Source organism: Anolis sagrei, chromosome 1 (assembly GCF_037176765.1).
Source record: "Anolis sagrei isolate rAnoSag1 chromosome 1, rAnoSag1.mat, whole genome shotgun sequence".
NCBI classification, from domain to species: domain Eukaryota; kingdom Metazoa; phylum Chordata; class Lepidosauria; order Squamata; family Dactyloidae; genus Anolis; species Anolis sagrei.
Window position 1 is genome coordinate 84,428,283 of NC_090021.1, and position 17,008 is coordinate 84,445,290.

General features: G+C 40.6%; 1 protein-coding gene across 14 annotated transcripts in view; it reads left to right on the top strand.

The window, feature by feature from the left end:
• PTPRK (protein tyrosine phosphatase receptor type K) overlaps positions 1–17,008 on the top strand; it is a 430,669-nt gene that overhangs the window by 341,311 nt on the left and 72,350 nt on the right. For all 14 annotated transcript variants that reach the window (XM_067466813.1, XM_060753318.2, XM_060753320.2 and 11 more), the window contains exons 12-13: positions 5,662–5,935; positions 11,420–11,456. In XM_067466813.1, the coding sequence (XP_067322914.1) occupies positions 5,662–5,935; positions 11,420–11,456 (311 nt within the window). The remainder of the gene's footprint in view (positions 1–5,661; positions 5,936–11,419; positions 11,457–17,008) is intronic.

A 17,008-nucleotide genomic window follows, 5' to 3' on the forward strand; every position in this document is an offset into this window, starting at 1 on the left:
GCCCACTGTATATAAAGATACCTGAAAGAGTTTTTTATTTTAAAATGCATGATAAAACCCTTTATCTTGACCTTTTTATGGTTAAGGGATCTAGCCTGGTCTTTTTCTTATTCCCAGTCTTGAAGTGAGTTTGTTTGGGGGGGGGGGGGGGGTTGCAAAGTTGGGGAACCAAAGGAGGGTTTCCTATGGATTTCTCTTCTCCCACATTATATGTGGAAAATGTACCATAGGAAAAGGCATTTGATGTGATATTTCTAGCTTGGTCTCAACTCTTGCTCTTTATTGAATCATTTCACTTCTCTCCTGGTCTCTGAGTTCAGAATTGACAACTCCAGGTGCATTTTTGCCTGTAGATTCCAATCCCTGAATTTATAGGAAAAACATGGATGTTAATAGTTAATTAGTTGCTTGATTTAAATATGCAGCCACTAATTATGTGTTTTTAGAGTCAGCCTTCTCTACATAATTTTTTTCGTCTGTTTGCCTTCTCTGTTCACATACCCCTTGAAGCAGATGTTCTGTAATCCAATTCAAATCTGCAGGTGCTGTCAATCATTCCTTAAGATGCAACATACTGCAGTAGTCACAGTTCTCATCATGACATAATTGTGTCTTGCCTGCCAAGTGTTATCTCATAATCTCTAGTTTTCTTTATGGCCTCCTGAAGTTGTAAGCCAAACAGCGGACATGAAATACAAAGAAAATCAGTATTTATAATCAGATATTAAGCCTTACTGTTTGCCAACCTGGAGTTTTTCAGCTCAGCCAGTCAGAAATAAACATTTATTCATCAGTGAACTGCACTGAGAAGTGATTTGCTTATCACTGGCAGCATGTACTGGTTAAGCCTCTCTGTGGAACAGTGTTTTTAAGATTTATAAATAAATATGCAAATAAATGGCTAATGAATGATTGGGCCTCTGTTAACTTTGTTTTTTTATTAGTTTTTAGTGAGGGTTTCTCAAACTGATAGAACAATTTTCCGTATTCAACAGTCATGATGTTGCTTGTGCTCTGAACTCTGTTCACCAGAGCAACAACAGGGGCCCTTTAATACTACACAGTTATAGTAACTGCCATAGCTACACCCTGTGAAACCTGGGCTTTGTAGTTTGCAGAGGTGCTACAGCTCTCTGGGTGAAAATTACAAATAAACAGCAAAATCCATAACAGTTGCTATAACAGTTAATGTGGCATCTTAGTGCTATAATTGTGTGTTGTGAAAGGAGCCCATATGAGGTGGTGTGTTTTCCTGGAATATGCCATATCAGACAGAATACAGACGTTCTGAATCTCACTTCACATTGGATCTTAGACATGGGGAAAATTCCTCTAGCCTACTATGCTTCTCATACACCAGATTTGCACTTGGAATGTTTGACAGCCCAAAATCCCACCAGTGTGGATCCAGTTTATCACCTTATCTATTGATTTGTGTGCTAGGCTTTTTTAAAACAGCAAAATCCAATATGCTCCTGCTTTTTTCAGACATTTTAAAGAAGTGTATTAAGAGGACATAAAGCTGAATTCAACACAAGGGTGTGAGAGGAGCTGAACATGCTTTAAAGATGCCATGCATCAGGAGCCCTGACTCATCGGAGTTCCCATTCATATTCAGTAACCATAATCCAAGCATTCTTTCATGCTATCATTCTGTATTCATAAATAACAAGCGGAGCTCAGTAGTGTTTTTTCACCTCCACCCAATATTTAGCAAGCAGTGCCCATTTTCTTTAAAGGAAGGGAGACAACCATCAATAGCAACAGGAACACTGGCACCAGATAAACACTTATCCTTATGGTTGTGGAATGAAGAGGAGATGAAGGACAGACACATCTGCCTGCGTTTTTCTAATATGTCTTATTTTCAGAATCCCAGGGAGCAAAGCCAAGGCATGGAGGGGGTGATCAATAAAACTGCCTTATAAACACACAGCACAAGCAGTTTTTACAGCTATTCTCCCTTGTCTTTGTTTCTAAAGAAAACAAGAGATTCTGAAAAGTAATGTTTATCACACACCCTTTCTCCCGTTTTCCCCCTTTTAAGTAATAGGGGTTGTAAGAACTTCTTCTACCACAGCCTCCATCATCCTTGCTCTCATCTTTTCTTTCTTCCATGATTGAAAGAAGAAAACAAGAGATGCAGCAAGAAGGAGGAGGCAAGACTGTAATTTTTTTTCTTGTGGTCACAGTTTGCTGCCAAAATTTGGTGACAAACTACTGTGTCCAAAAAACCTGCTCATTTTATTGGGTTTTTTTAGAAGAGCCAAGAATGCACAAAAGGAATTCAGGGGCAGAAAAAGCCTAGATCCAGTTGTTAGTTACTAGAGTAGGCCCTTTAAACCAAAAATTATGTACATGTTGGCTTAGCAAATTCCAGTGAATTCAATGGTCTAATTAAAACTACGAACTTCAATGACATACACCAAAAATAACTACTCTAAGTGCTAGAGGCTAATACCTTTTGTACTGTCAACTATAGTCGCTTTTCTGACACACTCTACTGGGACAGTGGAGCCAACAACAGCTTGAACAACTTTGCTCTTCTTTCACATATCCAAGTGGGTCCTTCCTTGTCTTTCTACTACCTTCCTAAATGTTAATGAATGTTTGCAATTCTTACCCTGTAGGAGTTATTGGCTCTGTGTTAAAAGCTCAAACTGGTTCATACATAAAGCAACTTTTTCCTTCTTTGTTTTACGTGTGTGCAGTGCACTCTGTTTCCATTCTCCCTTCTGGCCTTTTTCTTCTAAACTAGCCAGATATTAAAATTGACAAGTTAGCTGATCTTCTGGTGCTTTGGAGAGCAGAAGCCTTGTCAGTTGTTTCGTGTTGGCAGCTCAAAAGAAAGGAGCGACCGTGTCTGCAGAGGCAAAGATAAGATGTCTGTGTTCCCAGTAGGGCAGCCCAACTTCATATACAGAACTTTGATTGAAACCTGTTATTGCCTGGATTCCTTAAAAGATGGAAGTAAAGAAAATATGAAAGTATCAGAAACAAAAAAAATACACTTTTGATTTGCTTATCACCATTTGTCCACCCTGCTTTTCATCCCCCTGCGTCATTTTCCTCATACCTGATTAGAGTTTATGGGGGGAGGTGGGGAGAAACATGTGCATGATTTTAAATATGGAAGAACTGTGACTTTGTCTCTCATTTTTCCATCATTCCATCCTGAAAGTTTATAGATAGCTGTGCTCTAGTACAGAGGCAGTCCTCTTGAATTCTTAGATTAAAACACCATTATCCTTGACCATGCTAGTTGGGGATTTTAAGTGTTGTAGCGTAAAACACCTGAAAAACATCACGTTTCCTACTTCGATTCTTGAAGTATCATGAATTGTGCCCTCAAATTAACTTTGCAACTGTAAAATTGCTCAATTTCTAAGGAAATAATAACATTAATATGCAAAAATATGCAAGAATACTGTTAATATCATACTGTTACTAGAGGACTGGTAAAGAAAATATATTATTACAACCTGTGATTCAGTTTGGTGTCAATATTTCTATATTGTAATTGAGATGAGGTTACAAAGTGTCTGTCCAATGGGTTTTCATACTAGATAAAAGGTTGAAGATGCAGCGTTGGATTGTTACTGAAGGACTATCTATTCAGTCTTCATTTGTGTCATTGTAACTGCCTTCTTCTCATCAGTGGATTATCTGTCGGTCCACTGAAGACCAGCACTTTTCATCTCCAGCAATTGATTGCTGGTTCTTTGACTAGTCTCAAAGTTTGGTGGAAAACAAGTCTGTTCTTTGCTCTCTGGGGATAAACCGGAGTGTGCAGCAAGTGCAAATCCATAGATCCTTCAAGCACTCCATAGAATTTCAAACCTTCCCCCACCAAGAAATTGAGACAAAATAACAGGGGCCCCCTTTTAAAGACCGAATGTCAGTGAAAGGGACAGTTAATTGAGCTAGCCTAAATTAATAGAGGCTAGAATTGAACTGAGCAATTAAAGTAGTGCTTCTCAGTTTGTCTGATGTTGGAGACAAGCAATATCCCCCCCCCCCCCCCCCCCAGTCTGGCAGGTCCTAGTAACATAATTCTATCTTGTTTTTTCCCCCTGGAAACTTATCAGAAACTGGCCAGCTATATCTTATAGACTGGTACTAGTCTGGGCAGCCACTATATTGCACACCACTGTGTAAAAACATGCAACTGGAAGATAATCCATATTCTGTCCTCAGTGTAACTATATCGTACTGATGGATTCTTCTTGCTATAGGGAGTCTGCAGAATTGCTGTACTTTAAGAATGAATTATTTCATTAAAGCACTAAAGTGCTATGAAGAATGTCCAAAACTGAAAGTTGGTGCCAATTTTATTCCTAAATTGTAAGACAAACTACATAATTGGGTTTGTATTGAACTCTGATTAAAAGCTTACTGTAGCTAACTAGGAAGGAAAGGGAGGAAAAAGAGGTGTTTGTACTCTTCTCACAGTCTTTAAGTGTCAATAGTGTCCTGTACCATTTTCACTTAAATGCCATGACTCTATAGTGGATAATACCAGTTCATCCATCAGAAACAACAGAATATTTTTATCTGAATAATACTTGTATCTATTTATGTAGTACACTGAATGTATACTTCCCATCTTCTAGTATGCTGTCACATCTTTTTTTATTTTTGGCATAGGTTGAAGTTAGAGAAATTTTAAAATACTTTAAAAAAATAAATCTTTATCAGTTTTTGCATTTTCTATCACAACATCCAAATGCTGATTATTACTTAAGTCTTTTGTTTCTGCTGTTTGCCTAGCTATTTTAAAGAAAAAAAAATAGAATTACAATTACATTTTTTACTAAAATGATATTTTTATGGGGAATGACCAAGAACTGTCATTGCAAGGAACATATTGGCAAGTTGTAGTTTTGTGGGGTTTTTTTGTTTTTTAAAAAAGTTATTATTAAATAGGCTGAATGCCATCTGCTTCAGCAATTTGTAACATTTTTGTCTGTGGCAAATGGAGGAAAGGAGGCAGACTACTTGGAGGGAGTGAGGGACAGATTTCCATCCATCTGTGCCAGTATCACAGGATGTCGTTTATACTTTAGATCTGCATAGCTGTGAGCCAAGCTCCATGCCACATCAAGGTCAAAAGGTGGAGATGCCTGTCGACACACTTTGTCTCACATAATGTGACAACTGCAAATTGGTGCTTCAGGCATTACTTGGAGGCTGCCACGTTGTTCCTTGAAGCTGCATTTTCTATAATATCATTTCAAAGGCAAATTCTAACTTCAAATACTGCAAATTATCAAGCCCAAGACTTAATCTATTACAAATGTCTGTGCCTAATGTGAGATCCAGTTTTGGACTGCTTAATACTTCAAAGTCTGTGTCAGTGCTGACAAGGTTTTTCTTGTTGTTCCATTAGATCTTTCAAGGAAGAGAGGCTTGGAGAATTAGTACTGAGATAACTGAGAAAGGGGTAGAGAGTTAATTATTATGAAAAAATAAAATTACTACTTTCCAACGACAGTCTTTCACTGAAAGGAATTCCATTTTTGGACACATAAGCTGTTGTTTTCAAACTAGATTCCCTCCTCATCTTGTACTTTTGAACTACCTGTGGAACCATTTGGTCATATGTGTCATAAGTCTACTTCAATATTATAATTATTGTTTTTTCCTCTTGGTCTTTAACAGTGCCTATCAAATTGTTGTTGAAGAACTGCATCCTCATCGAACCAAGCGTGAAACTGGTGCAATGGATTGCTATCAGATTCCAGTCACATATCAGAATGCTCTAAGTGGTGGCTCACCATATTATTTTGCTGCAGAACTGCCACCTGGTAACCTTCCTGAAGCAGCTCCCTTCACAGTTGGTGACAACAGAACTTACCAAGGCTTCTGGAACCCACCTTTGGCTCCTCGGAAAGGTTATAATATCTACTTCCAAGCCATGAGTAGTGTTGAGAAGGTAGGCACCTACTGCATTTCCAGGAATGTATCAGATTTGTTGCTAGCAAATAGGAGGACTATCAGACCAGATTCGAACAGACAGTCTTGGCAGTGATGGCAGTTGTGGTGTTCTAGGTTTTGTTGGGCTATAAACCTAATCATGCCTAGTCAGCTCAGCAAAAGTGAAATATTACTGGTGTTGCAGTCAAACATCTAGAGGGCCACAGATGCTCACATCTGTTTTAGGGAACACAGCATGTCTTGAATTAAGATTTTGCTTTCTCCCTTTCCGCAGTAGACTCCCCAAACATACATATACAGTAAACAAGTTTTGGTTCCACCAACAGATTTGAGAAATTTATCTTTAGCAGCATGAAAACCCATCAAAGAGGAAGAGAGGGTTAAGGGTTCATTTATCCTTCATTCTATGATTATCTTAGGCTCATGGGGAAGACTGACAAGGTCAGATCAGAAAAATGGGGGGGGGGGGATTCTGAGTCAGTAGAAAATGACAGGGGATGAATTTAGTCTCAGTAGAAAAGTCTGGTGTAACCAAGCCAGCTAATGTCAAAAAGAAAGAATCAAACACAGCAAGCTAAATCAAAACAGAAGCCTGCTTGTGCAAAAGTTTCCTATGGTAGGCCTATGGATAACATAGTGGGCTTTGCTAGTTGATATTCTATCCTACTAGAATCATAGAAAGAGGTTGTTCCACCAGCATACTAAATGAAAGCTTGTAGGGGCACACACATAGTCAGTTATATGGTTGGCTCCATCCTATCTGAAGAATGTGGTTGGACTGCTAAAGGGCACTTGCCTAATACTACATTCTCAAATGTATGTAACCTAGAGAACATGGAGGTTCTGCCAAGAATATGTTACCTGACTTAGAGGCATTGCCCAGGTTGTGCAGTGGAGGGCACAGGCAAGGTGGAGTACTAATTACCATTTCCCAAAGAGTTGCCCGGTCCTTCTTTGTCACAGTCTGTAAAGTCTATAGCCTGGAGAAAATAAAATGGTTTAAAATACATATCCTTCTTTTCTGGAAAACATCTTCAAGATACTTAAACTATATAGTCATAAAATATTTTACAAATCCTAAGACAGCATGTGTGTACCCCAAAGGCTGTTTCTGCACCATTTGACCCTCCAGACTCCCTTCTTATCATAAAGATCTCTGGAAGTGGAAATTTGTCTTTCAAAGCAGGCTGTAGCCCATCCACTTGAAAAACATCTCTCTCTTTTCTCAAAATTGGATCGTTTGACATTTTGGAAATGCCTCAGCTGCACCACCACCACCCCCTCCACAAAGGGGCAGAATATTGACTCCTAGCCTTTCCAAAATAATTCACTCCTGATCTAAATCTACCATCAGAAGCTGTCCATCTCATGCCATCTAAAGTGTAAAAGCGTTCTGGACTGTGGCCTAAATTGCTAAGAGTTGGAGAGATTATATGAACAGTCTTGGTAACTCATCTTTTTTTCCAGGCAACATGATGCCGTGCCATTCATATTCCACATGCCAGTTTGCTCACAACTAATATTACTTTTAGAAATTTAATAAGTCTTTGAACAGTAGTTTCAGTACAATAATTTTAGCTATGTTATGATTCTGCATTTCCAGGAAAATAATCCTTATCCTTCCTACTGTTCTCAGTGCCCGTACAGTTCAGAAGATTAAATTGCTTCAGGATAAACAAAATCCAGATTGCTCAGCAGGCTAATAAAACATTACCAACTTTCAGACCCTTGCACACCAAACATCAAATGAAAAAATTGTTTTAAAAAGCCACTTATGGCAAAGTAACTCCCATACTCACGGCATGTTTGTGAAAAGCCTCAGTACACAAGTTCAAAATTGCTTGACTGCTGAGATGGTACTAAGGGTACGGCTGCAGTTCGCCAGTGCTATTTCCTCACTGTTTGATATTTTGACACCATTGAGTACTGCTTCTATTTCTGTGTGCATATTGATAGAGAACAAAGCAACAGGAAGTTAAATACTGCAGGCAGCTCTAGGTGTGAAAAGCAACATGACTCGATAAACCCCATGCTGCTGCCACTGAGTCATTTTCTCTTATAAACTGAAATATGAGATGATAGAGAGAAAACAGCATTCAGAACAGTAGCTGAGATATTTAAAACTTCAATTTCAAAATTAAGTATAGTTTTCCATGAAATTGCAGGCTCCTGTTTATTGTGTCCCAGCAGCAGATGGCTAGGACAACATGGAGTGGGGGAGAGAGATTTGGAGAAGTTGTCACTAGATTGATAAGCTATAGGAAGGTTAATCTACTTTCGAAACATACCGAAGTGATTTCTACCCTCACATTAGGATTTCTGCTGCAGTTAGTAATGCAGAGATCACAGCTCTCAATGACTTTGCTAGTGAGCCTCTAGAATGAAGTCTTGCCTAATGTCTATAGTTCTAAGAATTAACTGTTCATTGTAGCAAGTTGGGGAGAATGTCATAGCTTGTGAAACCAGTTTTGTTGGATTCGTTTCAATTGGTTCAGCTTGAGGATGTGGACAGGATCCTTGGAGAGGTGCGACCCACCACATGCATCCTAGACCCCTGCCCTTCCTGGCTGATCAAGGGAGCCAGAGGGGGTTTGGCAGGGTGGGTGAAGGTGATGGTTAATACCTCCTTACAGGAAGGAAAATTTCCAGCGAGCTTAAAGCAAGCTATTATAAAACCGCTGTTGAAGAAACCATCACTGGATCCCACCCAATTCGACAACTATCGGCCAGTTTCCAATCTCCCCTATTTGGGCAAAGTCATGGAACGTGTGGTGGCAACACAACTCCAGGGGTTTCTGGTAGACACTGATTATCTAGACCTGGCACAGTCTGGCTTCAGGCCGGGACATGGAACTGAGACAGTCTTGGTTGCCTTGGTAGATGATCTACGCAGGGAACTAGACAGGGGGAGTGTGTCCCTGTTAGTTCTGCTGGACCTCTCAGCGGCCTTCGATACCGTCGATCACGGTATCCTTCTGGGGCGCCTCATGGACATGGGGCTCGGAGGCACTGCTCTGCGGTGGCTTCGATCCTTCCTTGAGGGACGGACCCAGAAGGTGTCTTTGGGTGACACCTGTTCGGCTCCGCAACCATTGTTGTGTGGAGTCCCACAGGGTTCAATTCTGTCCCCGATGTTATTTAACATCTACATGAAGCCGCTGGGAGAGATCATTCGGAGTTTCGGACTAAGATGTTATCTCTATGCAGATGATGTCCAAATCTGTCACTCCTTTCCACCTGTCACCAAGGAGGCTGTCCAGACCTTGAACCGGTGTTTAGCCGCTGTATCGGACTGGATGAGAGCTAACAAATTGAAATTGAATCCAGACAAGACAGAGGTCCTACTGGTCAGTCGCAAGGCCGAACAGGGTATAGGGTTACAGCCTGGGTTAGACGGGGTTACACTCCCCCTGAAGACGCAGGTTCGCAGCTTGGGAGTGATCCTGGACTCATCGCTGAGCCTGGAACCCCAGGTCTCAGTGGTGGCCGGGAGAGCTTTCGCACAATTAAAACTTGTGCGCCAGCTGCGCCCGTACCTTGGGAAGTCTGATCTGGCCACGTTGGTCCACGCTCTTGTCACATCCCGGTTGGATTACTGCAACGCACTCTACGTGGGGTTGCCTTTGAAGACTGCTCGGAAACTTCAACTAGTCCAGCGAGAAGCAGCCAGATTGCTCACCGGAGCGGCGTACAGGGAGCATACCACCCCCCTGTTGCGTCAGCTCCACTGCCTGCCGATCCAATTCCGAGCACAATTCAAAGTGCTGGTTTTGACCTATAAAACCCTATACGGTTCCGGCCCAGTGTATCTGTCCGAACGGATCTCCCTCTATGTCCCACCTCGAAGTTTAAGATCTTCTGGGGAGGCCCTGCTCTATGCCTATTTATTTATTTATTTATTTATTTAAAAAATAGAAACAGTTTCATTTTGCTAGAGACATATAATGTTATGTTAACCTGTATGAGTAATTGGGAGACAGATCTGTAAATGGAGTTTGAGGTGGAAGACTGGCAGAGACCCTAGAACACTACTCCTAAATCTGTGCGTTCTGACCCCATGTGGGGTCCCCTTAGCTCAATGTTTGCATTGTGGAAAAAATGGCAACAGGTTTCTGAATGCCATTTAGTTTTAGACATCTACATGAATCTGTTATCAATAGTGTTTACAGTGAACTCTGCAGAAAATGCTTCAGCTGTACTTCAAGGATAATCAAACTGGGTTGTTGTTGGTTTTTCAGGCTGTATGGCCGTGTTTTAGAAGCATTCGCTCTTGATGTTTCACCTGCATCTATGGCAGGCATCCTCAGAGGTTGCCTGCCATAGTTTCAGGCGAAACATCAGGAGATAATGCTTCTAGAACATGACCATACAGCCCAAAAAAAGCTACAGCAACCCAGTGATTCCAGCCATGAAAGCCTTTGACAATATATTGATAATCAAACTGTTTTGCAAGTCTTGGAATGCTGATCCTCAGTAAATGTTTGAGTTTTATATGTATTTTATATACTTATATACCTGGAACCGTGTAAAAATTTCTTGGACAGAAAGGGAGTTGTGAATGGAAAATGTTTTAATAATCCCTGGTCTAGAAGACCTACACATAATTAGCCATTTTAGACATTCTTACCCAGATACATTTTCCTTTGATTTAACTTTAAAGCTGGAATTATTGCTTGAGAGGTATAGGTATAAGGCAACTTTCTTCCACATCTAGTGAGAATGCAAAATTGTACAGCATATGTAGCTTGATATATTATACCTGATCACTCTTATATAGAATCACCATCCTTTCTATAAATAAGGTGTAGAGTAGCCTTTGTGGAATACAGAAACAGTACATTGTTATTCCCCCCAAAATGCACCTAAAGCTACCTAAAGTAAAAAAAATTGTGCCTTTGCCAAAAATAAAACTCAACAAGAACCATCATATTCCATTGGGACAAAAAATGAAGTTTGGCCTCTGCCACCAGCACAGTTTCCCCATCCTTTCCAAATCTATATCTGCTACATTTTGACATTTTGTCATGGTCTTTCCTTGTGTTTCATTTAACAGCGACTAAGCTTTAGGTGGCTAAAATGTGAACTTCTTTATGTTTTAAGGCTGTGAAATTGGCATATCATGACATTTTCTCATTGTTGGATACAGTATGCACCACAGTTAATGGCAATATAGTCAGAAATCAACTAGATGCATTTCTGTTTCCCTGAAGTAAATTGCTTGAAACCTCCTTGATCTTGATCCTATAACGCAGCCTGACACATCCTACAGACTATAATCATTTGAGCTGAACTCTGAAGTTTATTTTCCCTAAAAGAATCCTTTCAGACTTTATCTGTAAGACATGTAAGATGAATTAAGCTAATTTTTGCCAAATTTGCCAAGTATTTCTCAAGCTGATGCACACAACTGATGGTTACTAATGAGGCTGGACAATGGATAAATGGAGCTAATTGCATTTTCTCCTAATATTCTTCTTCACAGGAAACCAAGACCCAGTGTGTTCGAATTGCTACGAAAGGTAAGAGGTTTTCCCTCTCTAAACAAGAGAAGTTTTAGATATTGGTTTGGAGCTAATTAAATGTGTCATGTCTGTTGTCAGGAATTTGTATTTAGAGTGAATAAGTTAAAGTGCCAGTTAAATATCTGACCTCTCTGTTTAGTGTTTTTAAAATGTGACATGATGTAACCCCCTGGGATTCTTTTGTCAGAATTGCTTTATGAAGAAAAGGAAACTGTGGCACGAAGAAGCATTTTTGGAGCATGTAATGAAAGATCATTTTACTTGCTAAGAGATGCTTCCAGATTTTATGATGAACATTTTTACTCCTGTCCTGCTGGACCAGCTTCCTATAGGAAAATGGAGGTCAGGATGGGCCTCTATTCTGATCTAGCAGTTCTTCATTTGTTTTTAATTCATAAAAAAACCATGACATGTTAAGTGGGAAGAGGCAATGTTTTAAAGTACCAATAAAAAAAACCTTGAAAATTGAGTTAAAAGTAAAGAATTACTGTTATTAGTTCCTATGAGTTCAAATTGCAATTGAACTGCTTACCTTCCTGTCAAAAGTGATCACAATTATTACTTGTAATTGCTTGTAATTACATCCGAATGCTAGATACCACTGGCCTTGCATCTCATCCCCCTTATTCTCACAACATCCTTGCTGTGACGTAATTTTGTAAAGTAGGTCAGGCAGAGAGTGTCTGGTCCAAGTTCATTCAGTCAGTTTCATGACTCATTGGAAACCTGGATCCAGATATCCCAAATCACGCATCCAGCACTCTAACCACTATACCACTTTTCACCTGAAGCCAATGATCTCATCCAAACAAGTATAAGTATTAGGACAGTAATAAGATTTGTCTGTCATCAAAACTGTGTCTCTGGTTCTTAAAAACAGAATGAAAAATTCTACATCAATATAGATAACCAAATAGTGGTGAACTTATGCGCCATCTACACTGGCCATTTAATGCAGTGCAAAGCTGGCTTCAAACTACAGCAGCCAAACAACAAACTCCCATAAACATGTGTGGAAGAAAGCTCTGTGGTTTGTGTAATCACCATCCAACCTCAAACTGGTTGCAAGATTTCCTATGCTATCATCTGCAGAGTGAAACCACTTTATTCAATACCATTTTGGAACTGCATTAAATGATCAGTGTAGAAGGGGCCTTAGAAGACAAGTAGAATATCCACCTATTACTTTTCCAGAAGATGAGGAGAGAAAATTAATATAATTTTGAAATTTAAAATCAGTCTCGTTTTTTATGTGATTATGTCTATAATTATAACAACCCTGAGATGCAAGTTAGTGCATTGAACATCACTTATATGAAATGCTTATGACCAGAAGTATTTTAGATGTTGGATACTTTTTAATATTTTGGAATACTTCTACTTCAACATATGTAGATAATGAGGTATCTTGGAGATGGGACTCAAGTCTAAATACAAAATTCATTTATGTCATATATATTCCTTAAACACATAGCTTGAAAATAATTTTATACAACATTTCTAATAATTTTGTGCTTGAAACAAGGTTTGTGTACATGGAACCATCAGTAAGCAAAAGTGTCTCTATCTCAGTAACACCTGTGGATGATTTTAGATTGGTCAATCCTTTTAATACATTAATTTACTTGTGAAATAATTTTATAGTTAGTAGTGAGATGTATCAGCAAGCTTTGAATTTCCTGTGTAGCTTATTTTGGTCTGTGTTGCCACTGAATCTGGAGGAGCACCTGGCATGTATTTAATTTGAGAGATGGGAGCTCAGCAGGCTGTGGCCCATTTGTTGATAGCATGCTGCTCTTGGCAACACAAGGTCCCTTTCTGTGAACACCTATGGCAAATTTAAATTACTTAATGCCTTTGAGGCTTGGAGTATAGCCCAGAGTGGAAAATCTGAAATCAAATTATTTCTGATAAGCACGTCTCATAATCACAAGCAATAAATACCAAGGACTCATTTTGCTGCCTATTCTGGCAGCTTTCCGCAGCCCTGCAAGACTCTCTTTGTCTTTTGTAATGCAATTTAGAAGCTTGTCCATCAGCCAAACTTGATGTACTTAATGTTTCCAGGTAAACTCTATTTGCATGGCACTTTAAGGGATGGATGAATGGATGGATAGGGGGGGGGGGGGGGGAGAGTGCTTTTCATAAAGCAAGATGCATTTTGATATAAATAGTGTTCAGCGAAATGTTTTTTTGGAAATGCTTGTAAAAATACTTTTGTAGAGATAACCGATAGAGCACACAACTATGAAGGTTAACTAGGGATGTGTTTGGACAATAATCACCTTAGTCCTAGGCAGAGGCGGCCCTAGGTAATTTTCAACAGTAAGCAAACAGTATTTTGGCGCCCGCCCCCCCTTCCAACCAATCATTGATATATATTTTCTGTTTGTCGTGGGAGTTCTGTGTGCCATATTTGGTTCAATTCCATCATTGGTGGAGTTCAGAATGCTCTTTGATTGTAGGTGAACTATACATCCCAGTAACTACACTTGCCACACTTGCTCCCTTGCCTGGCCCGCTTTGGGTCCAGAGGCGTGCCTGAAGACCCTGGCGTGTGCACCAAAAGTCACCTCTTCTCCTGACTTTCTCCTCAGCCATTGGGACTAAGAGAGAGAGAGAGAGAGAGGTGGAGATGCCCACCTTTCCTGAAGGTAGGCGCAAAAACAAAGGAGGGAGCGGAGGTGGGAGATACCTCCAGCTGGAGGGGCTCTCTCTCTCTCTCTTGGTCCCAATGGCTGAAGAGAAAGTCAGGAGAAGAGGTGACTTTTGGTGCACATGCTGGGGTCTTCAGACATGCCTCCGGACCCGAAGCGGGCCAGGCGTGGCGGTTCTGCCCCTTGGCCCACCCGTGGATTGGGGAGAGGAGAGGAGGCGGGTGGAGCGCCAGGGGATCGGGAAAGGGAGCCGGTCATGGGGAAGGGATCGAACGCAGACAATGATTGAGCGCCAGCTCTGCTCGCGCACCTGGTGGCTGGGTGGAGCAGGAATGAGAGGGGCTAGGCGAGGCTCAAGGGCCCAGCCCCTTTGGGAAGAGGATCGCCCGGCAGCGAGGCAAGAAAGCCAAGGCTCCCCCCGGACTGCTAGGGCTGTTGTGAGCTGAGGGGGCGCTCCTCAAGTGGCAGTCGAGGGGCATTTACAGAGGCGTCTCTGTGCCCCTGGCAAAAAAAGTGTTCTGCGACCGCTTACTTCACGTAATGGACGAGCCGCCCCTGGTCCTAGGCACTTACAGATAAGCCATGTGCTTCTTTCTATGGGATCCCCATTAGATGCACAAGGCCTTCATTACTAAGGTTTTCATGGCACATTCAAAGTACCAGTAGTAGTGGAGATATTACCATATAGCTTATTGCCTTTAATTGAACTTACCATTGGAAAAAGAACGAAAGAAAAAGTTGTGCTGCCTCAAACTTGATCTCTTTTATACTTGCAGTTGATTCTCTCCTCACCCACTATTTATTGTAACTTCAAAGTATCATTTAATTGTAAAACCTTGAGCCCTTTCTTGCAATTATGGTGCTTTAACTCCATTTAAACAGGCATGCCTGAATCCTGTGGGATCCTAGGGGTTTGATGAGGTAGTGGAGCTCTTTAGCTGAATGAACATTCAAAATGCTGTCCTTGTGTACTTCAAGCCACTACTCACATGGCGACATTAAGGCAAACCTATCACTGGTTTTCTTGCCAAGATTTGTTCAGGGAAGGGAGTCCGTTTGCCTGAGAGATAATGCTTTTCCCAAGATCAACCTGTGAGTCAGTCTTCATTGCTGAGTAGGGACTTGAACCCTGGTCTCCAGGGTCATAGTTCTGTGCTGAAACCACTAGACCTTGCTGGCTCTTGTAGATTCCCAATACATGGAATAAAATGTCAGCAACTGAAATACCTGGTAAGGAATTCTATTAGAAATTAGTTTGTGATGTGCACAATTCTCAACTTATTTTCAATGCAGTTAATCTTAGAAGGCTAGTGTCTGTTTTCCCACAGGATATATAAAATATTAATACATACTTTTATGTATGTTGTGACATGCCTTCTAGTGTATTTCCCAGTGGTATTACATTCTTTGTGGATCTGTTTTATTCAAACAGAATCTACTTGAAACCAAATTTGTTTTTAGACTCCCTAGCGGGAGTTGTTTACTAAAAATAAACAAATAACAAGTTTCATTTCCAGGCTGTATGCCATTTGTTTTTAACAAGTGAAATACCTGAGTAATTCAGAATAATGTTCATAAGAAAGCTCACAATACTGGGAACATTGCAACTAATACATTATTTGTGGTTGCTGCTGATAACAGTGACCCTAAGGAGTCAGGGAAGTCATGCTACCCCTCTATTTTGCCTTGGTTAGACCATACCTAGAAAACTGTGTCCAATTCTGGGCACCACAATTGAAGAGTGATATTGACAAGCTGGAGTGTGTCCAGAGGAGGGCGACTAAAATGATCAGGGGTCTGGAGAACAAGTCCTATGAGGAGCGGCTTAAAGAGCTGGGCATGTTTAGCCTTCAGAAGAGAAGGATGAGAGGAGACATGATAGCCATGCATAAATATGTGAGGGTAAGTCATAGGGAGGAGGGAGCAAGCTTATTTTCTGCTGCCCTGGAGACTAGGACACGGAACAATGGCTTCAAACTACAAGAAAGGAGATTCCATCTGAACATTAGGAAGAACTTCCTGACTGTGAGAGCTGTTCGGCAGTGGAACTCCCTGCCCCGGAGTGTGGTGGGGGCTCCTTCTTTGGAGGCTTTTAAGCAGAGGCTGGATGGCCTTCCGTCAGGGGTGCTTTTAATGCGATTTACCTGCTTCTTGGCAGGGGGTTGGATTGGATGGCCCACGAGGTCTCTTCCAACTCTATGATTCTATATGTTGTTAAAATTTGCTTTGTGGGAGATTGTATAAGGTAATGCAATGAGTTTCCATGACTGAGTAGGAATGGGAGAACTGATCTCTAAGGTCTTAGCCCCAAACTGAAACCAAGCTCATTGATGCTGCTATAAGTTTATAGTTCTCCTTTGCTCTTCACTGTTTATGTTGCAAATATTATATTTATTAAGGATGGAATTTCCCTTGCTGTTACTTGAATTATAGTGATGTTCTCGGTATGGATGATGTTCTTTTTATTGACAAAGCATAGCGGCACAGGGAGTGAGAAAGAACACCGAGTATGCTATCATCAGAAAAACAGATGTGTAAAAATGAATGAGTCAAGAGATGTGCATGTGTATGCAATATGACCCCCATACTTTTCATCTACCACATCCAACAAAATATGTTCTTTCTAGGAATTTTCTTAATTCTCCAGGGTGACTCTTTGTTAGAAGTTGTTCATTTCAGTAGGATTCACTATTATCCATGGTATCCTGTTTCCATGGTAAGTTCCATAGTATAGATCCAGGATGGTGAAGATTGTCCTGTATAAAGGAAAAACATATATAGACAATGTGATTGTATTGTTTATAAACTGTGTTGAAAAGGATTTGGGACTATTCTAATATCATCCAACACTGTAGTACGATTCAACTTAAATGATATTTCTTTTTGTCATTT